Raw genomic sequence first — 25,410 nt, 5'->3', positions numbered from 1 at the left:
TATTTGCAGTGGTTAAATTTCCCTAGTATAATCAGTGTTTGTCTACAAAGGAGAACAAATGTCTTTTCATTCCCTGATTCAAAGGGTTTGTCTTTTTGGGCTCCTCAGTTAATACATTAGTCAGCAGTGACTCACTGACTGAGCAGCAGTGACATTTTCGTTCTTCTCATTTTCTTTTTCATTCCGACTCTTTGTTCGCTCAAGAAACAGAATGTGCTGACATTTTTGGGCTGTTGTCAGCACAGGTTCCATGTGCCACTGCTGCATCAGAGCTGGACATGGGAGTTTTGAAGGACGTGGAAGGTTCGTGATGTTGGGGTTTTGAGCTCCACTTCACTCACACTGAGCAGCTCTCAGCTGCAGAGAGCACAGCCAGCCTGTCTGCCCTGCTTGTCACTGCCTGGAAAATTCCATTTGGTTCAGTCAACGCCTGTTACACGGCCTCTTCTTTCTTCCCAACTGCTCCCTTTGAGATAAGCCTGGAAGAGTAAAGAAAGGAAAAAATTTATTTTTACCTTTGAATTCTGAGGCTTTTATATATGTAGAGATATATCGTAACATCTTTACATCCTTGTAATAAAGGTGTTTTATCTTTATTTACATTGTAACGGAAATGACAAGAATACTTAAAGGATTGTGGAACAAGTCCTTACTTAGGTTGTTTCAATATCTTTTGTTTGATTTCTCTTGGTGATTATGTTTCAATTCACACAAAATATAAAGCTATACTTGCATTTAAAAGATCAAACAGTCTGGAAAAATAAAGAGTACAGACCCAGAAGATTTTGGGTTACTTTGTTGGGTTTGATGCTTTGGGGTTTTGGTCTGGTTTTTGTTTGCTTTTTTTCTTGCTTGATCTTTGAACCACTGTCGCTAGAAAAGTCACTTGATGCAGGTTTAGATCTTTCAGTTCAGCGAGTAATCCGTGAGGTGTAGGAGCTGGAATAATAAAAAACATGGAGCATAATCTGATAAGGTTTAAGGGTTGCTGTGATGTAAATTGTGAGTGTGTTTCATATTCCTTAAGAAGAATTCCTTAAGAATTCACACCAGGAGATTTAGTGCAGTAATCCAGAGATAACAGAATGCTTTTTTACAGAATACATACATCGTAGGTATTAGAGAAGACCATACAAGACTTGCATTACAATTTTTATAAGTGAAGCTATTCCCAGTCTGGTGCATCTGGACAGACTAACACACTTTCATGAAAGTATTTAATTTAATAAAAGCAGTTTCTATGTCTGATTTCACTGCCATATGCTATTGCACTGAATGTGTGCTTAATCGAAGACGAGTAAGAATTCAGTGTAAACAGTTTAAAAATCCAGTGATGGCTGCATTCCGTGGTTTTTGCTTTCACATGTTCCAAGTGTTTATTTGCAGATCTCTCATGTGAGATATGCAAACACTTCAACTTGCATCAGAATGATGCCTCAATGATTTTTATTTCGTTAATGATTTCTAAGAGCTCAAGTTATTCCTGGAGTTTGTCATCTGGAAGAATGAAAGCAGTTGCCCCAATAAACAAATTGCCATTTTCCTTAACACAGATAAGAGCTCTGTGTAAAGAACAGTAGGGACAATAGTGACATTGTTTTCCTTCATCCACTGGGATGCATTATTTTCTGCAGAATAAACAAGGGGGTGGTTCAAAGTGAACTCTGGTTTTGTAACTTTATTGTGTGGCTTCATCTGCTGTAGGGGACACTCAGTGCTGGCCACCACAGGAGCAGGTGACCTCTGCCTCTGCTGCTTGACACTGCTCTGAGCAAATCTCTGGTCAGAGCAGGGACAAGATCACAGATGAAACAGTGGTAGTTCTTGTATTAAATATTTAACAGGTAAAGCCAACCCAATATCTGGGCCAAGGAGTCTTGTAATGATATCTAGAATATAATGAGAGTTTGTCTATCTTATAAGAACTTCCCTGAAATATCCCTGGGGGGGGCCTATAAACCCTTCAAAGTACAAAGCCTCAAACCCCTCTGAGAATGCTTCTGAGCTTGTCTGATCTGCACTCCTGTCCTGACTCCATGCCTCAAGGACACAAATCTGCCATAGTTATGGAGGCACTTAGGAGCCAGGGAAATTCTGGCACTGGTGGGCCTTGGCCCTCACTCTGTCAGGACCTCCAAAGTCTCTTTATTCAGTGCAGCTTCCCCAGCCTGCTGAGGCTTCTGATGAATTTTGTTACCTTCTTTCAGAAAGGCAGCATAGCACACACATTATATAGGTCAGCAAGAGAAATAATTCTGTAATGTTATTATTTATGTTTAGCTGAAAAAAGACAATGGTTATAAATTTATGATTCTTCTTGAAATAGAATGACTATTCCCTTGACAGCAAACTGCAGCAAAACCTGTGGCATCAAGGTAGAATGTTTCCTGTGACTTCAGAAGGGATTTCTGACAAAGAGGGAGGATGAGGTTGGTATAACACAGGAGTATTGGGGGAAACATGATGGGGCTTTGTGGGCATCTGTGATGGCACTTTCCCATTAAGAACAAGTGAAAGAGAATATCTGTAATGTTTTTTCTTGATGGGAGGCTGATGTGCAGAGCTGTCCAGGGAAGGGAAGAAGCAGAAGCGAGGCTGACAGGCACCAGTTTGTGGTTAACAAGAATGTAATACAATTTTTAAAGGATTTTACTAGAATAATATGGGGATTTTGGGCTCTGTCTTGACCACATGTGAAGTAACAAAGGACTCATATATTTTTTCCAAGCTGTGCTGCTCCAGCCCCCAGACATTGTTGGCTTAAGTGGGCGATGGATCCTCCTTGCACCGATGTGCCTTGGAGCAGCTGGAGCCACTCTCACCTCCCCTCACCCTGGGGGACTCCCACCTGCCTCCTGCTGCTCCTCACTCTTTTACAAGTCACATTCTTTGCATCCAGTCTGAATTCTGTGCCATAGGTTAGGATAGAGGCTGAATAATTTACTCAAAGTCATGATAAGGAAAAATAAGAGCATTTCCAAGCACATTTCTTTATCTCTTGAGGGATTATTTATGGTAGGGGTACCTGTTCTGGGTACTCTCCTGCCACCTGAAGAACGATCTGACTTTTTTTTTGCTTCATATACTAAGAGCTACAATATGTTCTAGAAAAATCAAACATGTTTTAGAAGACGAATAGTCACAGCTGGGGATAAGGAATATAAATAGGATGACATCAAATGAAAAGAACTGATGATCCAACAGGGCTTCTATAGATCATGTTGTCTAATGTCAGGAGAATTGCAGATTCGTCTTGCTGCTCTTTATGAGTAAGCCTATTTTTCAACTTTCTGGTAAAATCTAATTTAAGGTGGCACATTTTCCTTAGTTCTGCCACACTTCAAAGCTTAAAGTGTGGAGGTTGGTCAGCCATTCTCCCCTGGCTGTAATCAGTGTGTGAGATTCCCGTTCTGGCCTTTCACCAGCAGCCAGGTCCTCGCTACTCCTGGCTGACTCTGATAATGTAATTTTGGTTTGCTTGATTAGTAAAAAAACTAGGAAGCCTTAGCTTTTAACAACTTTATCCAATTCAGACTTAATGTTCAGAGAGAAAGAGCAATTTAAATTGCAAATGTTCTTTATAAGAAGCTGGATTTCTGTAAAGTATAACTTAGTCATGCCACAGAGAAAGAAAATGACAAGCCCTGGAAGAAAAAAAAAACCCCACATTTGGACAAGGTGGATCTGAGCAGGGGCTCCGCTGTTTTTCCTGAATAACCTACAGAAAGAAAAACTATTTTTATGACAAGATATAACAAGAAATGTGGATTTTAACAACTCTGGAGAAAATATGCAGGAATATAAAATGTTGTAGTTTTGCTACCACGTACTACATTTTTAACACGATGCTTTATATCTGAGTCGCAAAACGGATTTGTGTACATTTATATTCGTTCTTTAAAAGCTAAGTAGAGCTCAGGCAAGTAAAACAAGCTGTTTGATATGATGTTCTTTTTTTCCCCCTTTTCACTTGGTGTAAGAATACCTTAGCATCTAATGTCATATTAGTTTTATATATGTAAATACTTTCAAGCCAGAACATGTAGTGTAAGCATATTTTATCAGCTATTACCACTAAGATTTTTATATATGTGAACTAAAAAAAGCTCTGTGTTTAGGAAATTTGAAGTATTTTTTTCTCCTTTAGGATTATCTGAATTTGTGGGAAATCCTCCATTCTTACATCAGAAAGCATTTAACTGTGCATTGATTAAGAATTTCTTTATTATATTTGAAATCTGGGGAACTTGCTTAAGTTTGTAAGCAATGATGTGCAAGATAAAACAGAAGGATAACACAGTTTCTGATTGCAATTTGAATGTGATAAAATCAGTTGTGCAACAGTCTTCACTAGCATATTATCACAGGCATTTTTCTTAGGCATTTCAAAATGCTGCTGTTCCTACAGGGAGCTTTAGGATAAATCCGTATAATTCCTGTGCATGACATTTTGAAAAGACCAGTGCTGTGAATATCACACCTGATTGCTTTTCAGTCAAAAGCTTTCATGTGCAGAAAATAATGTTTCAATTAAAAAAAAAAAAAAAAAAGAGAGAAGGAGGTCATTCATTTGACATTACTACACTGCATTCAAACTCGTGTACAGGAAAAGAAAATTAGAGCAATTTCAATGGGCTGCTGACTCAGAGCTGAATAGACTCCAGCATTTGCATCACCTGTTCAAAAGATGGATAAGCCACAATTCTAGTATCAAATTCCTGTATCAGCTTGTGAAACTTGGTGGTTTCAGTCTCTTGATTTTTTGCAATTTTGCTACTGCTGGTTACTGAGCACCTGGATTTATTCTCTGTTGTTCCCACTTCAACTTTGTCATCATGTGGTGTCCAGAATATGCAATTTTCTCTCTACTGGAGTTTCAGCTGGGAAGATACTGTCTAGGAGTGCAAATACAAATAGCAGGTGGAAAGAATTTCTCCACATGAGTGTAGTGACTTTGCTTTGGGCTTTTCCACGTGAGCTGTATTTGATTTACAATTAAAAGTATATATATGTGCTTGTAAGATTAGTGAGCATTTTAATTTTTTAATGCTGCATACACTATCTGACATATCCCTTGGGATTCACAGGAAATCCTTTCGCCTTGCATAAAACCAACAAGATGCATTTACCCTAAAATTGCCCTTGAAATAGAGACTTTTTCTAGTAGTATTTAGACTAATTTCTCCCTAATGACATCTCCTTTGTGGTACAATGCTTGATTGTTGAATCCTGAATTACAGATTTGGGTTTTTGCTTGTGGTTGGGTTTCTTTACAGAGCCATGAAGAAAAAGCATTTGCCCAGTGAAGATTCACCATGTAGGGATGGATTTGCCTGCTGGATAAAGAGCATTGTTCTTCTGGGGATGACCTCCTTGTGCAGAATGATAGTTTTATCCTTCTCTACATCATTATGTTTGCTGTACAAAAATCCTGCTGTGCTACATCATAATAACATGTAATCTTCTTGCTCAGTTTAGCTGAGATTTAAGGAGCCGCTGCTCATGGAAGCAGTTTTCTAAAGTCTGATCTATAATTTACCAGAATCAACCAGGCAAAAGAGCAAGAGGCTTTAGAAGAGGGATACAGCCCTTAAAACTCTTAAATGAAGATTAGTTTAAAGTTTTACAATCCGGTACAGAACCATCTGGCAAATCTCATGTCAGGCTTTGTTAAACCTCTGAGCATTCCTGGTGTGCTGCACCCCACACCCTGCCTTTATCTTCCATTCCTCTGCCTGCTGCCCTGCACCAGCTTGGCTCAGAGATAGATTGGAACAAAAGAGGGAAATAAGTAAGCTTTTTTTCCCTACAGGAATGGAGGAACAGCTGTGGGTGTGCTGCACCTCTGGAAATCATGGCCTGATGCTGGATGTGCGCTGGGTTATTTATTGCAGCTCTGAGGAGGTACTTGTAATGTAAAAGCTGCCTGTTGGCAGCACCATCAGAGACTTGCTGGGTTAAATTGTGGCTTTGGAGCCCAAGGAATTGCTGTGAGGGTGTAGAGCCACATCATGGGGTGTTTTGATACTTTCAGACATGGAGCTGCAGTTGTTACAGCCAAAGTAAAAACAGTGTAGAAGTTGTCAGTGGTGATTCCAGGTTGCTGTTTACTCTGGAAACCAATTGTTCCCATCACTCCTACATTACATATCAGGGCTATAGACTTGTGGGTTCCTCACTGATATCTGCACAAAGGGGTTTTTATCTGTGTATTTATTTGTATTTCTGTCCTTTGGCAAAAGGCAAACCTTTGTTTCTCGAACACAAAGCAAAACCCTTCCCTTAGGAATCCTTAAGGACATCTTCATTTCAGCTGTCTTGTGGCTTTATTTATCTATAAACACATAAATCTTGGAAACTCAGAACAGAGTAATTTGATTTAGCAATCTGTTACATAAACCTATACTATTGTCACTAAAATTAACCCTTCTGTTCACCTTTCATGTGAAGGATCTTGGGAGACTGAAGGAGAGGACTGCAGGAATCCAATTACCTGAAATCAACTTAGAGGCAAGAGGGATTGTTAATGGAGATAATCTCCTCCTCAGGCTTCCAGGGTTCCTGTGTCTCAGTGCAAAGACATTCTGCCTGGACAGTAAAATCAGTATACCCGATTTCCTGATTAAAATGTGGGACAGGAAAATAGTAAAGAGCTCACTTCCTGTCTAAAAATGTAGCTTTTGGCAGTTAGAAGTTGCCCCAAATAGATAAACATTTGCAATCCCAACTATATTATGATAATGTAAACACGGCTGATGTATAACTTACCAAATCTCTTTTGCTGTTTGTTTCCTAAATTTCACTTCAAGCCGTGTAAGTTTTCAGTTTTAAGATTGTTCCAGAAAGTTTTGGGGTTTTTTTTTTCCTTTCCTGTGAAGTGCAGGAGTGGGACACTTGAAGTCAGACAATTTTAATGCTGCCGTAGCAGTTTCCTAAGGCGCCAGAGAAAAATGCATGGTATTATCTTGGAATTTCAGTCTGCTTTTGCTTCTCAATCAATAACCATTAGAATTACGGTGGTAGCGTCTGCCTAGGTAATTCTAGGGCTTTTCCAGAAATCAGAATAGGTAAACCAAGGTTGTAGTGTTGTAACTTCTTGTTTCTCCTTTTTAACTCTTAATAAAGTCCAGATTTGCTTTGAAGAAAAGCAAAAACTTGTCAACAGAGAAGCAGGATGGAATGGAGGTATCATCTATCCAGCTGAACAAATCCAGTATTTAGTATTAGAATGAAAACTAATCAGTTTGAATTATCTCAGATGCACCAAAGATCTCCCCTCATGTTTCAGAGTGAGGACCACTCTGAAGCATCCAGATCCAGCATTCCATTAAAGACAAAAATGATACCTGACTCAAAACACTGCCTTTCATAACCTTTAAAATCTGGTTTACAGTTAATTTTCTCTGGTAGGTTTTGGAAGCCTGGATATTACCTGTCAAGTTGTCACAAATAATTATATGTTTGTTAACTTATTGCTCCTAATAAACAACAGGAAATATTCATGATAAGTTTCATTTTCCCCTAAAAAAAAAATTAATAACTACTTTGATTAAATATTAAAGCTTTCTTTTGCTGTTACAACCAGACAGAAAATTCCAAATATCAGCAAAATATTTTGTGCACAGTCTTTTTACTGCCTGGTTATTATGCTGGACTTCATTGATTGCTAACCCCATTGATCAGGGTAATTTCTAGGTGGTCAGGTGGAAGACTGATGGGACTGGCTGTATGATGGCTCAGCAAACCAAAACTTTTTTCATATTGAAAATACCTGAAAATTGGACTTGATGTAGACAGGAGTGCCTGGCCTTGGGGAACAGTCAAAATTACTGCATTTCCCAGTGGACAAAAGGGATCACAGAGATAAAGGAAACTTTCAGAGCCAGCAAGATTTTATGTGGTTCCTTGGTTTTTTTTTTGCCTCGCTTGCTGCCTGTACCACAGCCGTGACACAGAGTGTCAGGTAAGGATTTAGAGCAAAACGTGTCTCCCTCAGCTCTGGCAGAGGGGGAGATGTCAGGAGGAGCTGGATGAGCTGTAGGAGCAGAATCAGCTGCCCAGGTATGCCCCATGCTCATGGAACAGCAGTTGGCTGTTACAGCAGTGACAGGTGGCTCGTCAGACACGGAAAGAACCTCATTTATTCCACCAGTCAGGCCTGCCTGCTGGAGAAATTGTAATTGGTTGCGTGTACAAGGGCTGAGGGAGCTCTAATGGCACTGCTGGAACCATAATGTAATATCCAGGTTGAAATCATTCCATCTTTATCTCATTATGAGCACAGTTTTCTTCTATGTGTGAAACTTAAATGTCAAATTGAAGAAGTGGAGGGAACATAAACAAAAAGACTGTGGGTGCAGTCTATTGTTCCATCAGAGGAACTGGGGAAGCTGCAGAAGGCTGCAGGAAGATGCCCCAAGCAAAATGAGGGGATAAAGGCTTCCAGAGACTTCCCAGTTTTAGTAAGAGCTTCTTTATCCGTGCTGGAAGGAAGAAGCTCCTGGGATGATTCTCTCATTACTACATCCTTCTTTATAGCAGAGAAAAGAGAACTTGTGGATAAGTGCTGCTGGTGTGATCCATTAGCAGTGTGTGTGTATCTCAGCGAGGACTGAGTAAGGAGCTCTCTCTCTCTGTACTCTCTGCTGGTGTGATCCATTAGCAGTGTGTGTGTATATCTCAGCGAGGGCTGAGTAAGGAGCTCTCTCTCTCTGTACTCCAGGTGCAGCTGCTGTAGTAGCAGGTAGCTCAGAGCAGGTTTCACACGTGGAGAGGTGCAGCTGCCACGCTGGAGCTGCAGAGGATTTGCCTCTTGTCACTGGTGCAGGCACTGGGTCGGTGTCAGCTGTCCTCTGTGGGTTCACAGCTCGTGTAGAAGGTATTTGTCCATGCTGGAAAAGGATCATACAAATACCCTCCCGGGTTCTCCGTGGCAAAGCAGATCTGCGTGTAGGGCCTTTCATTTCTGGAGTTCTGAAACAGCAGTGCACAGCTGGAGTGAGAGCCACAGAGATGTTTCCCATGTGAGGAAAGTCTGTAGGGATGAAGGAGCTACTGCTTGCTTTTGTCCTCCTTCCCTGTGCTCCAGGAGCAGCCTGCTGACTGACCAGCAGCTACCCTGCAGTCTGCTTCTTTCCACTTTTCCTGTGTGTTGTCCCCGTTTCCTGATGTTTATCTTCAGAGTGGGGTGAAAGGGTCTCTTTAGGTGCAAGGTAGGGGGAATTTCAGGAAGTAAAGGAGGCTAAAGAAAATTCATCATTAAGTTCTTTGGGGCTTCATTAAGCCATATCTGAGATTTGGAATGTGGTTTCCAGTGTTACTCAAACACTTTTGTGTTGTTGCACCTAAGTGTACTTTTGCCTCTGTTTTCTTCATATAATCATACACTTGTTTATTCATTTTTCTCTTGGCTCTCTGAGTGGACAAATGTTGTATAAAAAAACTGGTGTGAAATGCCAAGAAAAACTATTTCTCAAGAAATAGTGTGATTTTTAATGTCAGTTCCTGGCAGGCTATCCCATGTGGAATTATTATGGTATCTTAGCACCACAATTGATACTTTTAATAATTTTCATTGTGTGTTTGGGTCCTTTTGACGGCTGATGATTAAAGCAAGATTATAAGGTAGAAAGCATTTGCTTTTGAACACATGAAAAACACAACCTTCCCTTTCCAGATGCATTTATTTTAACTCTGTTTAGCATTCACTAAATCTGTGGTTATTTCTTCTTTCTTTTGAAATACACTTATTGTTCTATTTCAAGAATGAATCATATTCCATTGCTACCCCAAAAAATAAGATAACAAAAAATGGTAAAAATTGTTGCCTGTAATCTATTATTACAGGCAATCCAACCTGTCAAAACACAACTGCCATTTAATAAGGGTTGTTTTTTTTTTTTGAAAGAAGCCCTGTGAATGCTCCATGCAAACTGAAATTGCCCACAAATTCTGTATTAAAAAAACAATGCTTCCTTTTAAGCAGCTGTAGTTTGTTGTGAGTGACAGAAAGTCCAATGGCATCTCTCTCCTTTTCTTTATCAATCCTTGAAGTCTCCATGGACATTTAGATCACTCTGATGTGAGACCTGGATAATATGATATTTGTATTAGACATTGTCAAAGGCAGTGTTCAAAGGGTAGGATATTAGGGATGTATTTCAGGAGGAGGAGAATCCTGGTACTACTTAAAAAGTATTTCAGCAGAGGAATAATTTTTATTTTTTTTTTTTTTACTCTTGTGAATGCTACTGTTTCTGTTTTACGACAGAACAAAAATTTAGGGACAAAGGAAATATGAGACTTGTATCCTTTACAGCAATGTGTAAAGTTCCCTCACTGGAAACACATGTGGAGAAAATTAAAAGGAGCCACCATCCTATTCAATGCTCAATCCCAGTGACCAAATATCTTACACATTTATGATTGAAGCAGGGTGATTACAGTCGTTAACAAGTAATTGCAGGGTGTTTTGATATTGTTAAAAAACAAAGTGTGAAGGATCAGAAGTCTTCTTCTTTGAAGACCACATTAATCTATTTGATTATGCGGATTTTTCATTTGGGGTGGTCGTTCCTAAACACTTGTAAGTAGTGGGAAGTCAAGGAGACAGAAAGCCTTTAACTGCTCTGTCTCCTGGCTCCAGCTCTGAAGAACATTAAGGAAAGACAAGGGCTTTCGTCTGAAAACATGGCTCCACAACCAAATGAAGCAGCCTTTAAAAGAGTTTTCCATAAAATTCCTTTTGATTCATCCATTTAAGTTACAGTGAGCATAACACAGCCTGGGCAGGAAACGACAGAGAAACCAGAGCTGAGTTCCCTCTGAATTTCTGCTGCTGAGCTCTACTTTGGAGGCAAATAATTTCATATTTTTATCTGAACTTTTTATCTGGACACACAGATGAAGGTGTGCATGCCCACACCTTGAAAGATAGAGCAACTCTATATAAGTTACTTAGCTGAAAAAAAAAAAGTTCCCTAAAACCTACTCCAAATGTGTGCAGTCCTGACACATTGATACATTATTGTATGGATTTTGTACCTGTTTAATTCCCTTAAAGGAAATTAATGCTGAATGCTAACATAATCATTGACACGTATTTTCTCTCCTAAAAGCACACAAAGGAAGTGGGAAGGCCACAAACTCCTTTGAAAGAAACATCCTTGGAGCCCTGGACTCAGCCACAGGTAGGCTGGAACAACTTTTCTGGTAACTTGTTTTCTGTAATGGTGGTTTCTGTAAGTATTCATGGAAATAACCTGCAAAGAAATGCTGCAGCTGTGGTTCTTCTATTTATGTCCAAACGATTTGTTCGGGTTTTTGGCTGCCCAGACTATTGGTGGTGCCCCTTCAGTTGAAGTCTGAGCTTCTTTTTAAGGGAGAAATGCTGGCATTATCTTGCCTTCAGCTTGTACTTCATATGGGCTTAAAAACTTTGCAGAACTCAACAGAACAGAACTACTTTGGTGGTTTTATTGGTGTGTCAGTAAACTGGGAGCAACAATAAACTGGTGTAGAAAGGAAGTGGTGGAAGTTTGTTGTTTTGAGAGGAAGGTTTGAGAGATCAACCTTTTGCTTCATGAGGACTTAACCGGTTAAGAATGAAGCAATAACTAATCTTGCAAGAAGGGATATAGAAATGTGGATATTAGTATGAAATCTTTCTTAACACAGGGTGGGTTTGAATGTTTTGGCCTTTGTAGTTAGTTGAGCAAATTGTTTATTATAAATGTTTTATGTGCAGGAGTTCAGAGCCATTTTTGCTGTTTATTCCCTGTGTATTAGGGTAGTGTACTGCACGTGGAATATGTGGCTTCAGAGGTGATGTGAGGGAACAAAAGAAGCAGGCAAATATGAAATCCTAGAAGTTGGGTTTGTTCTAGAAGCCTCTTTACTCCTGAAGCTTGTGGCAAATAAGCATAGGAATTTAGAAGTAGAAACGAAAAAACCTCACACCTCTGTTCCTGCTAGCTCTGCTCATGCCTGAGTGCAATTTCCTTTATAAGGTGCAATGTGTAGGCTTCCATGGGCCAATCTATAGAGCTGATTAAAATATACAAGCTCTCAACTGATAAATTCCTCCCTGCAGTCACAGATATGTGGTGTTTATATTTGTGCATGCAGAGAGGAGATGGCTATCTGCACATCTGCAAGCCTGGTGTTGCAGGGAAGTCCCCCAGCTGCTGCTCTCCAAAGCACAGGATTTTCCCTCTTTCCCAGATAAGAGGCTCCCAGGTGCAGTGTGTGTGTCCTGTCTCCAGCCCCTGCATGGCCAAACCTCCCAAATCCTCCATCCAGGCAGCTGCTAATCACCATAGTTAAGCCTCATCGATCTGTGTCCACAATCAATGATGTTTATGTGCAGTCCTGCAGGGGCTTGCTGTGGTCCTCAGTCAACAGCAGACATTAACTCTTCATGTGCAGGAACAAACTGAAGGGAAGTGTCTGGTTCCAGCAGTTCCTGTACAGCTGATGGAGCATTGAGGGAGGGCTGATGGGCTCCTCCTGTTTCCTCACCTACAGTGTGAGCAGGAGCTTGGAGCTGGGGCTGGGTTTTGGGTTTTTGGCATAGGAGAGAGAATTTTGGCTTCCGAGTTGAGAGAGGAATTGTTGAAGCAGTTTGATCCTGTGACTGTCATTTAGTGGGGCACTGGTGCATGAACAACATGGGTGACAGAGGTGAATTTTGCAGGCACTTTTCCTTGGTGGTTTGTGTGACTGTTGCCAGCAGTCCTGTCAAAGAAATAATCTGTTGCACTGTCCCAGTGCTGACGGGAACCATCGTTCTTGCTGAGCATTCAGACCATCACCGTGGTGTTTGATTGCTTCTGAAGGCTGCATTTGCCACAGCTTTACTTAATAACCACAAAGATTCAAATTCATAAAATATTTTTGTCATTCCTTTTTATTTTCAATTTTTACAAAGTCTGGTTTTACAAACAAATACATACAAAGAAGCTACTACTAATATGGTTTTTTTTATTTCTTGGAGAAGAGAAATGTAATCAACAAAATCAAAAACTGCTGGAACCATTATTGTAGCAGAAAATTAAATTAGTTGTTAATTCTTTCATCGATGTAATTCTGGCCACTGCAAATCCCTCCTTAGGTATTTTGTATAAAGTGAGTAAAAATTCATGGCATGGATAAAAGCTTTGTCTGTTTTATGAGTAACAGGCAAATGATCCAAATGGTGCTCATAAAGCAAATGGTTCCCAGCTCTAAAAGGAGGAGAAATGTATTTAAAAGCTGCTGGAATGAGCCACGAGTAAAGCCAATTCCTCTGTACAAAAAGGTGTTATCTCCCTGAAAGTTTTTTGAATCCCGCACACAAGGGAGAGGCTCACTGCTTCTGTCTACTTAATAATAACAATAAAAAAATCATTGTGTGTGCTTGGGCTGCTCAGAGCTGCTCAGTGCTGAGAGCTGCTGTGGGATGTGCTCTGTCAGCAGAGAGGGAGTGAAACAGCCGAGAGCACGGCTGGTGTGCAGGGCCAAGCGGGCAGTGGAGCAGAAAGAACCACATCTGGCCCCGATATCAGGAGGAGAGAAGCTGGTACCCATTAGCAGCAGGGCAATTTCACACAGAGGTTACAGTCTGGGGAAACAAGGAGTGGAGCTCTGTGTGCCCAGGGAGGGAGGCATTTGTGCTGCCATGGCTCTCACTTGCCTTCTTTGCTCAAGGTTTGATCTCGGAAGCAGCCAGGTCACAATTAGATAAAAAAAGAAGAGCTGTAGCACTTTGTCAGGCTCATTTCTTCTTCTGTGTGGTGGTGTTTTTGTTCTTGATTTTACAGTTTTGGTTTTTAGGGGTTTTTGGCTGTTGTTTAATAAGTTCACAGAGCAGTGTGGCATTGACATTGTGGGAATTCTTTTTTCATGGCCGTGCCTTTTAACTTGTAGTTTTCTGCATCTTTTCCTGTTAACTCAGTGAATGGAAACTGATGTTACTGCCTGGAAAATAAAGTATGAGAGACTCGTTCCAATAAATTTGGGACAAGACCTTTGCAGATAAGGAACATGTGTGGGAGTAGTTGCCCAAATAGACTTGTCATTGGTTTACAAGCTTTATTTAAATGCTAAATACCATGTATTCCTGTGGTTATGTTTTTTGCTGCTTTGCCTGATTAAACATTTAGCTGATAAACCCTGTCAAGGCTGCTCAGAGCTACTGCGGTTAAGATTATGTATTTATAGTCTGTATATTTACAGTCCATTATAAACAGGACAATTTAAAATCAAAGTCATCTGTGATTGTTTAAATTTTTGATGTTGCTGATGCTGAATTTTGTGTGGCAGTGGCACGAAATAATATTGACTGCCATGATTCTGAATCAGAAACAAATTGTTTCTCCCAGACTCTGGTGAGGAGGGGGTTGTTTTCTTCTCCCAGGTAACAACTGACTGATGAGAGGAAATGGCCTAAAGGTTTGCCAAGGTTTAGATGAGATGACAGGAAATACTTCTTCACTGAAAAGACTGGGATTAGGCTGCGCAGGGAGATGGTGGAATCACCATGTCTGGAGGTGTTTGAAAGGTGTGTGGATGTGGCACCTGGGGACACGGTTCAGTGGTGACCACAGCAGTGCCGGGTCAATGGTTGGGCACAATGATCTTAGAGGGCTTCTCCCACCTTAAAAACTCTGATTCTATCATTGCTGGGAAGATGAATCTAGAAAGAGACAATAGGGATTTACCACAATAAGAAAAGGATTAAGTTTAAACTGCAGTAGTGGCAAATTTGCCAGCATGACAGGTAAAACAAAACTCCCACTCTGCAGTTGCAGAATATTTCCGATTTGATTTTTCTTTCGGTGACTCCTACATTCCTGTCTATTATGTGTCTCCCTGAAACACTTCATACAAGTGGTTCCTAGAGGTGTTCAACAGGATAAAATGTGAGAAGGTGGTGTTAGTCCTGTAGCTTTTTATTTGTTTATTAATTGTAAGAACTCCAAGTGCTTTTAGTCACTGAAGATAATGGCTAAAAAGCCAGGATACAGCTGCATTAATCTGCCTGGCCCAAATGTAGCATAATTACTTTAATGAACACATTAATTTATCCCCTCTCCTCATGCTCTTCCTCCTTCACAGTTCACGCTGTCAGTGGAAACTGAGACAATGATTACCTTCTCCTCAAAGTTCTCTGGGAGGGTTGAGTGTCTGAGGATGATGATTTGCACACTCATGTGTGTTACAATAAGCCATATCTCACACCAACAGGGCTTTATTACCAGCTGGTGTAAAGGTGGGGCATTCCACAGCACCGAGCATCACAACCAGGAGCAGGAAGATACAGACAAAATGCAACCATTTGTCTCTCAAAAGCAGAAGAGGATTCTTCCAAATCTGAAGTTTTATTTTCTCTTTATTTGTGTGCAGAGCACAGTCCATTTTGGTTTTTTTAAAGCAAAATTACTTTTTCTGGAAAGGCAAAACCACTCAGACTCAAATCTAATTACAAATGATAGAGCGTAGGGGTTTTTTTTTTTTTTTTTTTTTTGCTCAATTTTAAAGAATCACTTTATAATCTTGGAACAGTGGATAACAACATCACTAATCCAATATTTTAGCAGTAAATACGTTTGATGATGGGAATTGCTACACTAATCTTATATCCCTCCACAGTATAGTTAAGAAATCCACAGGGGGTTTTACTAATCAGTTTTTGTAAAGTAAATCAAGTCATGTAATTCTCGTTCCCTCCAAATGCCCGGCAATGCAGGCAGAGCCATATGCAGCACTTTTTGTTCTTTTCATGGTTTCGAACCCTAATCTGCAGCCAGGCTTTCCCCTGAGTATTTCTGGAGAGAAAAGTCTCCAAGCACCCTCTGACAGAGATGTCTTATTAGGGGAGTTGGCAATTCACCTTGTTCCCCTCACCCACCGTGCTGGGAAGGGTTGGAGTGAGTCCACCTCCTGCTCACAGGCAAAAAGCTGCCAATAATAAATATAAGTAAATAAATATAATCCAACCACATTTGCTACTCTGCTTCTGATACATATGCTTGAAGGTACTTATTTAGGCACTCATTTCATTGACAAGTGAGATATATTGCAATATGGCTCGTGGTTTGATCTTGGCTTTAAAAACACTCAAGATTAAAATAGGTTGTTTTTTGGTGTTTTTTTTTTTTTAATTATAAAAAAAGTGTTTTAAATTAGGAATAAATATTAGCAACTGTGATTAACTATTTAAAGAGAAGCAATTAATAAGAATTCTGTGTGTATTTTGTCCCTACAGTTCATGGGTATTGAATTATTTTTCATGGAGTCCTGGTGTGCTCTGTTTTCTTAGGTCACAGCTTGAGCCTTTAGGGCTCAAAAGCAAAGTCAGAATGAAAACAAAGCTTTATTCCTGGTTTGGTGTCTTCAACACAAACTAGCCACCTAAACAGATTTTTACAGTTTATTCACACCTAGGTTATATTCAGTATTTAGAGTCTTTGTGCTCAAAATATTCCCATTTTATTTGGTGCCTTAGTAAATTCAAACATTCCTTGAATATATTTCTTATTATTCCTTGAATATATTTCTTATTTTATGGAACTTCAATTGTAATCCTGAGTGCTAACACAAAAGACTGGGTAAATTAAAAACAAACAAACAAACAAAACCAAGAAAACCAACAACTACAACAACAAAAAAACCCCAAACAAACAAACAAAAAAACCACCCAGTACTAATATATATCAGAGTAGAAGGTGTGAGGATTCTAAATGCAATTAGAATCATCTGAATAAATATCTGAACTGTTTTGAGCACTCCAGTCTTAAAACCTGCTACTTTATCTCTTCAAAGGGAGGCCTCACAAGCTTGAAGCCAACTGAAAGCAGACGGTTGGTTTGGCCTGATCTGAGTATCTGCAGCTATGAAACAACATTTTATTAAGAAACTTAAGAGAAAAAACCCCACACTAATTATTCCTGATCTCCTGAACAAATAATGTATCCAGAAATCAGGGTACAGGGCTGGAAGGTAACTCAGTGGAAAGGGGTACTAACAATTTCTTGCCTATTGATAGTTTTCCCTGATTGCCGTTAATATGGAATAGAACACCACCAACTCGCCACATATAAACCAGTATATCAGCCTGTAGTAGGCCACTGGGAGTATTCAACTGTAAAATAAAAAAAGTAATTACAAGATGTTTGCAAATAAAATCTTAATTCTAATTGAATCAAGACTTTGCAGTGGAGTAGGGTTGCTGAGATTACCTGGCTGACTGGAAGAACTCTATTTTTATTAATCTAGTAGGATTTCAGACAGACTTGAAAAAAAAAATTGTATATTTTTGTAAAGATCCGGTTTTGCCATAGTGTGCGGACACTGGAGGTTAGTCGCTGATGTAGCTGAAAAGTCACTCAGAGAAAATAAGGACAAAAAGAAGCAGGCTCTCAGAGCTGTGAGCACTGAATTTGCTATTGATTGCAGCAGGGGAGACGATTACAAAAGCAGAAAAGAATTCCCATTTCATTTAAGTTTATCTGTCTGTTTTGCAGACCGGCCTGTGATTCTATGATAAAAACCCACTCAATTTGAGCCAATATAGAGTTCTCTCACGAGTTAATTAACAGCAGCCAGGCCTCCCCAGACAGTCCCCGTGGAGTGCTGGGTCCAGCAGCAGCCGGCGCTCCAGGGGCCGCATCTCCGGCGACAGGAGCTCGGTGTGCTCATCTCTGTCAGACTGCTCCGTGTGCTCCCACAGCCCAGACGTCAAAACTGCTCAATGGAAAATTAGCCCACAGCAAAGGCTTCAGGTCCTCACTACCTTGAAATATTTAAATGGTTTCTAAGTCATTCCCCTTGTAGAATGTCTTTTTCTTTTTTGTGCTCGGTGACAGCAGTGTTGTCTGCCTAATTCCTTTGGCTCACACTGTTAAATCTTTTCTTTCCTCTTGCTTCTGACATGTCAGTGTTGCTGTTACAGACTCGAACAGCAGTGTAAAGAGGAAAGAATTGGTAGGAGGAGCAGGGAGCTCAGGTGTAGAGCAGCCCTTGGACACTCAGCCCAGTGTGCATGAAAACAGGTAACCCCAGAAAGCTCCTGTCAGTGTGCATCAGGCTGGGGCTGCAGGAGGGAGCTGTGCTGCTCAGAGCAGGCCAGGGGATTTATCCTCCTTTTCCTCACACTGAGTTGGAGGAGATGGGCATTCAGCAGTGAAACATCCAATGACATTGTTTAAAAAGGGCAGGTAGACAGCTACTCCTTCATCCTGGGAGATGCACGGAGCTCTGTCAGTGTCTGAGTAAATCACACGGGCCTGCTTTCAGAAAATGTAGATAAGATCTGTGAGGTGCTCAGTTTTCCATGGGGACGCTTGGAATGACTTTCCTCCCCACAGCATTTCTCTGCCATCACCCCCTTTTGGCGAGGGAGCAGAGACATCCTCATTATTTAGGAGAAAGCTCCGAGTATCAAAATCATTAAGTTGCATTGGACTGTAACTTCCTTGCTCTGAGCTGTGCTCAACATGCATAAATCTTGAAATGGAAAACATAAATGAGCTGTGATTCATTGAGGTGTCCATTTTCCAGTGTCCACTTGGCTGTCACTGGCAGTTAACTGCAAAGGGAGGCAGGGGCCGTGCTCAGGAGCAGATCCACCCTCTTCACTGCCCCACCAGTGTAGGGATTTATGCATCTGGGAGTGAGAGGAACAGCCCGAAAAGCCTTTGCAAAGCATGAACATAAAATCTCTCTGGTGTTGTGTTTTAAATCTTAAAAATGGTATTGGCTCCTGTGTGGACCTTTGCATGGAGAGTGTTTCAGGGAAAGCTTCTGGAAGCTTTGGGCTTTCAACTCTCAGTTGGTCTCCTGAGGTTTTCTTTCCCGCACTGTTTTTAGGAAACTTGTAACCATCTTTTATTGGTGGTGGTGTTTTTGTTTGGTTGATTGCTTTTTTTTTTTTTTTTAGTGTAAACTTTTCCAGTGTTTAGTAAGAACATTATGTCTTAATTCCTGGTGAATTAGCAACACAGTTTTTTTTCTTTTTGGGTAGCAACCACAGCCATAAAGTCTTGTCTGCAGGAGTAGGCACTCAGTTCATTGTGTGAGGTCTTCACCTGCAGAGGTTCTCCACAGCTGTGATTCTGTAACACTGAATATTTTACTATTGGTCACAAAGGATGAAGGCCAAAACCCAGTGCTGGGGGACAAATTATTCACCAATGCCATCAGGGCTCCCAGTGCACACCCAAACTCTCTTGTACATCTTTGGTGCCGAAAAGAGATTTTGACTGAGTTTAGTTAACTGAACTGTGGGATTTCACCAGTCCATTAAGTTATATGATTATTGTTCTTTGTCTGTAGTGGAGATGGTGGCTCTGGGTCGCCAGCTCGCTCGCCCTCTCAGGCAGCTCCTCATCTGCAAAATCAGTTGTTTTTCTTGAAGGATATTTTATGGTCTGATTAGCTTTTTGGCTGAAAATTGTTGCATATAAAGCAGATATGCTCCAACTCAGTGCCCCAATGCCTATATGGTAATGGGTATTATGGACTCATTCAATCCCAAATGAGATTAACACCCCTGCTCTCTCCATCTGCCTTTGAGAAAGAATCCAATAAATAACGAGGCATATGAGGGGAGATTATCAGAGTGCGCATTTGCAGTGTGTTTTTGTTTCTGCAAGGAGACAGGAACCCTCTCAGAGGGTGCAGTGGCTGCTGTGCCACTCAGGGTATCTGTGTCGAGTCCTTATAGCCCAGGGCAGCACTGCCCTGTAAAATGGACATTTCTCACTCCTCAGGCCGTGCCTCATGAGTTCACTGGGCAGTAAAGCTGCACGGGGCTTCTTGCTAAGATTTTATTGGTTTTCTTACCTAAAAGGGATTTCAAAATGGAGAAGTAGTGAAAAATAAAAAGTGCTGTGGAGACTTTGCCTATTCTGACAGCTTTTGATTCAAATTGAGATGCTGAGCTGGGAATGTCAGAGTCCAGCCTGGCCACAAGGCTCCCCTGCCTGTGTCCCCTGGTCTGCATCCAAGTGTCTGTGCAATGTGTGGGGACACAGACATGCCCTCTTGTAACTACTTCAACAAATGAGATCTTCCTCCAGATCTCTTTTTATTTTTTTGTGTTGTCCCATTTCAACTTCCTGTTGTCCCCTGTTTCTGCAAAGCAGGAGCCATTACTGATTTTCAGGCCACAGGAGTTGAAGCTGTTTCTGTCCCTCTGACTGAGCTTGCCTCTGTCACTGTCCAACAGCACAAGTTTGTGTCACATTTGGAGACAAATTACAGGGAGTCTCAAAAAAATGATGGCCTGGACTCAATTGCCACTGAAATGGTGTGTCCAGCCTGCATTCTGCCTGCTTGGAACTGAAGGACACAGATGAACAGCAGAATCTGTGTGCTAACTCAAAATGTGCTTAAAATAGGTTTTTATGATACACTATTTGTCTTTTCTTAGAAAATGAAATATTTTCGTTTGGCAGCTAACTCTGCCTTGAAGATGGAAGGGAGTTTATATCATTCTTTCTATGGATGAACTTATTGATTTGGAAGGCTCCTACAGCATTCTTCCATGCTGCTAGGAATTCAAACTGGGTTTTGCTGGAATTTTGAAAACTGGTTCTAATTGAGTTGTTTATTAAGTTGAATTAGTGAAAACACCATTAGGAAATAGTGCCAGGCTCCAGAGAGTAGATGTTGGTGCTGCAGATCAACACCTGCAGTTTGGAAAGTGATCACCAAGACTTTCCATTTTGGCTTAGTTTTGCAATGCCTTTGTGCTTTCCCAAATACCGCAGTTAATTCTTGTGCATTGTGCTGTTTTTCTAACTCTAACAGATACTGGAAGTTTCCCAGACTCAGAAAAGAATTAATGTTGCAAACACTCTGACAGCGGTTGGTGTTCGTAGGAGAATTCATCATCCCTGAAAAGATGCATATTCCACTGCTTTGTTTGTAAATCCATACATTTCCACAGTACTTTGTAATGCCCTGAATTTCACTATATATCTGCAGTACAGCTGGTGTAAACTATGAACTGAGGCAGAAATTGCACTTTGTTTTATTTGTCATGCCCTCTCTTCGTGCTGCTGTTCTCCCTCAGGATTTTATTCTAAATTCCTCTTCACTCTTCAGCAAAGATTCACATTAAATACTCAAGTTTCCACCATTTGTGGAAACTTCCTCTGCCAGGGTGCCCACAGTCAGTTATTGCCATGGACAAGATTAGTTCTAGGTGCTTGTGGTTTTTTACAGTTAAAGGTTTTCGGGGCACTGTCATCCTAATCTGAAGTACTATTACCAAATTAATTAATTATAAGTTACCAAAGTATTTGCAATATGGGGACATTTCTAATACTGGGTTGTTTATCTGATAATATTTCATACTTACATTTTTACACTCTGAATTCCTAAAGTTATTTCCCTGTAAGAAAACCTGATCTTTGCAGTGTTCCTCTGTCATGTACATGTTAAAATTTTCTCCTTCCAAGTTTGATTTTTGGATATTAAGGATCATTTTGCAGAATTAGTTAGGTTGGAGAAATCTCTGTGCTCACCAAGTCCAAGATCCACGGTGGATTCTTACACTTTATATGTGCTGATTTGATTTCCCTGTTGAGCAGCCTGCCCAGGAGATGGTGGGACGAGGCACTCGGGTCTCAGTGAGAACAAGGCTCTTGGTTCTTTTGAATTCTAATTATTTTTTTCTTTATCTGCTTTCATATCTCTGCCCAGCACACAGATTTTCATCTATTTAGGTTAAAACAAGGACGCTTTATGATCTTTTTCATTCTTTCTATTTCAGGATTTACAAGTGTTGTGATTTGGAAACATCTGAACTTTTTTTTTTTTTTTTTTAATTGTAAAGAGAAGCAGTGAGAGAGGGAGAGTTTGCTGGATTTCTTTTTTCAGAACACAGCTAAAATGCTCAGCTACTGGGCTTGGCAGTTTTACAGCAACTTGATAAAATAAAAATAATCGTGCCATCGCTATTTTATCTTCCTCCTTTCAGATGTGCTTCCTTCAGAATTGCTTCTTTCTTTCATATTTGTGGCACTGTGCTCAGCAGCGTGGCAGGCTGTTCACAAGCTCTGCCAAGCTGAGGATTTGAGAGAAAGTAAACAACTCGGTTGGAAACATGGATAGCAAGGGTTGTGTAGACTCTAAGCAGCAGAGATATGCTGCTGTATTAGACAAGAGTTCACTTAATGGAAAAATGCTGCTTTCCCCTTCGAAGGAATGAATCTCTCTTGCTGGCCATTGTAATGCCCAACACTGTGCAGGCAACTTCTCTATCGAGTTTTTTACAGCACTCATCCTGATTGAGGGGAAAAAAAATCTTCAGTTAGAAGATTAAGAAAAAAAATCTTCAGCTAGACGATAAAACAATATTTATTGGGAATAAAGCCACCTGCTAGAACCACCTAGAGAGAGCTGAAAGAAGGAGCTGGGAAATTTCCTGGGGATCTGCAAGATGGACAGTAATTGAAGGAGACTTTTCCTTTATGTAGAATAGCTTTTCCTCACATATTCCTCAAATATTAGTTTACTTGCAAGTGATATTTATTCTGTCAGCTAGAAGTCCATTAGTGATGCTTTTGCTCTAGCAGATTTTAGTTTTTGCAAACAGGCCTGATTTAACTCAGCTGGTTCTCAAGGAATTAGTGTATCACTCCTACCCTCCCCAAACAGCAGTGAGATGAAAGACAGTACTTAATTATCTTCCTAGAGAGGAGGTGGGGCTTAACTATTAAGAAACATCTTAAAAACATTGTCTAGTGCAGTTTTCCTGAGGGATAAAGATTGCTGTTGGAGGATTTCCCTCCTCCTGCCTCCTCTGCGCTGTTCCTGTGCAGGCTCTAACTCCGTATTCCATGTCTCCGCAATCTGAGATGAAGCTCAGAATACACCCCAGAATTATTAATTTTTTTTTTAATTATTATTTTTATTATTTTTAAGTTAGTCCCTAGCTTTGTGAGGGACATCTGGGGCATCTGTGCTAGTTTAAGGGATTGCAGGTAACTCATGCTGTATATTTTGCTGAATTAATTCATCCCTCTGGGAGGCATACTTCAGGTCTTCAGGGATAAGTTTTCACTGAAAGACCTTAACACATGTTGCTGCCATTTTTTCCAATGATATATCTTTTCTTTAGAAACCTCGGGATGTGCCTGACACTGTACATTTAATGTAGTGCTTTTCACTTGCACTCAGATATCAGAATTATTGGGCAGCATGATTTAAATAGGTGCCTGTTATACTTTCCAGCTTTCTGGACAGGAGAATTTTTATTCCATTTATGTAATGTCTTGAGAGATGATATTTTTTTAAAATGAGATGAGGCAGGTACATCTTCAATGTGTTTCAATAACTACCAAAACACTTATACAGGTTCTTCCTCAATGATCTTCCTTCTCCAAATAAACCAAACTCCCTCGGAAGGGAAGGGTGGCGGTCAGGACGGTCAGGAGAGAGGTGCAGAATGAAGGGGAAGTACAGAACAGCGTTTTTGTGATATTGTAGCAGAAACAGGGCAAACCTGTGCTGGTACGTGGGGATGTACAAAACAAAGAATGCAGCAGAAGACCAAACAAACAGGGCTGCAGAAAACAAATGCTTCTGAATTAGTCTGTTTAGCCATGATAGATGCCTTGTCAACCTGCTGCACCTAAAAGCTAAATACATGAGTTGGAGAGGAAAAAAAAGCCAATTGAAGAAAATCAATCATTGGGGTGTAGACTATTAAATGTTGACAACTGGTAAAGACTGGTTATTCTGCTCTGAAACTTTGGGGGATAGCAAAGCACCTTTGAGTAAACATAGACTCTTTAAATCAAAAATGAAAGTTTGTTGTTTTTCTTCATGGCATGATATGTCAGGGGCCAGTATTCTCGGAGACTGCTACACAGTGTGAAATTACTGGTTTACTCAGTTCTTTATATTTCTGACCTTGAGATCTGGATCATTATAGTCGACGCCCCCGCCAGACCTGCAGAGTTCAGAAAGGGTGGAGGTTTTGTAACAATAAAAGGCTGAATTTTTTTTAGTTAAATAACAAGCAATAATGTTAATGCTAAGTGGAAGTCAGGTAACTGATTAATTTCTTTCTTTTATTCAAAGGCCACACAGCTTTTCTATTTGTTTTTCTTCTACAGCCAAAGGATTTGCCACACAATTGCACAAAAATGCAAACTGAAGTCCTAAGGAGACAATGTATCAGACTCCTTGGAATTGCTTTCTTAAAATAACAAAGCTTCCATTGATTTCTATTTCCCCAATATCTTTCAGACTGTAAGGTTTAAATTGTTTAGATTTATCTAGAAAAGAGGGAGAACGCAGGAGTGTGTTAACAGCATGGAGACCCAGGGCTTCAATTGCCTGTTTCCTTGTGCATTGATCTGACTGGGTTATTTGGTGGGTCTGCCACTTCCCAAGGGCTGAGGACTGATGATCAGCATTGGATGGATGAATGAAAAGGAGCTGGTTACCAAATTTACCTGTGACAGCCTGCTGTCCTCTTGTCATTGCCTAGGAAATGCATTTAATACACCAGTCTGTGTTAGAATAAACCAAGTGTTGGTGCTGGGTGATGAGCAGTAGTCATCACTTAAAGGCTTCACTCACTAGATCTAGCTGGGAGAAACAGAAAAAACAAAGAGCAAAAGCTTGATGTGTCTAACCTTGATGGTTGGTGAGTTTTTCAAAATGATTTAATCTCCCTTGTAATTTGTGTCCTCTGCTGTTTTTCCTCTGAGATGCAGTGTTGGGGGTATCATGACACATCTGAGACTTTGACACATGCTCTTGTGGCAGGACTGTGCTGAACAAAAGAGCAGCTCTGCGATCCTGGAGGGAAACTGCTCTGGGTCCTTTCTAAGGCTGCTCTGATCTTTGGGTCACCTTCTACAAGGCAAGGGCAGGTGGGTGTAAAACGTACTTGCTTAAATCATTACTTTAGTATTCTTCTGAAAGTTCCTCTGGCAGGGTGTTTACCTCAGAGTTAGCCACAGTTTCCTGGCACAAAGAAGAAATTGCCTCTGAATAAAAGCCCGCTGGAAATGATCAATCTTCCAGAGCAGCAGTGAGCTACTGGAACAGAGAGCAAAAAGTTATATTGCGTTATGTGGCCTATTACTGACTCCTAGTCAAGGCTGCAGGGGAGTCAAGGCTTTCTCTGTGGAGTGGAAGGAACAAAATATAAAACTGCCAGTTAAGCCCAGAGAAAATTACTTTTATGGTGTGTTTCCTACAGGTAACATCCCATGGCCGTGGCAGATTTTATGGGGAAATTAGGGCCAGATGAAGAAATGGCACTGCTGTTGTGCATGGGGTGGTTGTCCCTGGAAACAAAAACACAAAATACTCTGTGGTGACCTTACCTGCTGCAATGGAACATGAGGCAGAAGGAACTTTTCAGATGGTAGTTGTGGGTGTAAGGTCTTCCCAATTTAATTG

General features: G+C 40.5%; 1 protein-coding gene across 3 annotated transcripts in view; it reads left to right on the top strand.

Annotated features, from left to right (window-relative positions):
• PCDH11X (protocadherin 11 X-linked) overlaps window positions 1–25,410 on the top strand; it is a 439,600-nt gene that overhangs the window by 190,040 nt on the left and 224,150 nt on the right. For all 3 annotated transcript variants that reach the window (XM_017742435.1, XM_017742429.1, XM_017742437.1), the window contains one exon: window positions 11,118–11,189. In XM_017742435.1, the coding sequence (XP_017597924.1) occupies window positions 11,118–11,189 (72 nt within the window). The remainder of the gene's footprint in view (window positions 1–11,117; window positions 11,190–25,410) is intronic.

Source organism: Corvus brachyrhynchos, unplaced genomic scaffold (genome assembly GCF_000691975.1).
Source record: "Corvus brachyrhynchos isolate BGI_N302 unplaced genomic scaffold, ASM69197v1 scaffold220, whole genome shotgun sequence".
NCBI classification, from domain to species: Eukaryota; Metazoa; Chordata; class Aves; order Passeriformes; family Corvidae; genus Corvus; species Corvus brachyrhynchos.
Note: the sequence above shows the minus strand (reverse complement) of the source record. Positions and strands in the feature narration are given on the sequence as shown.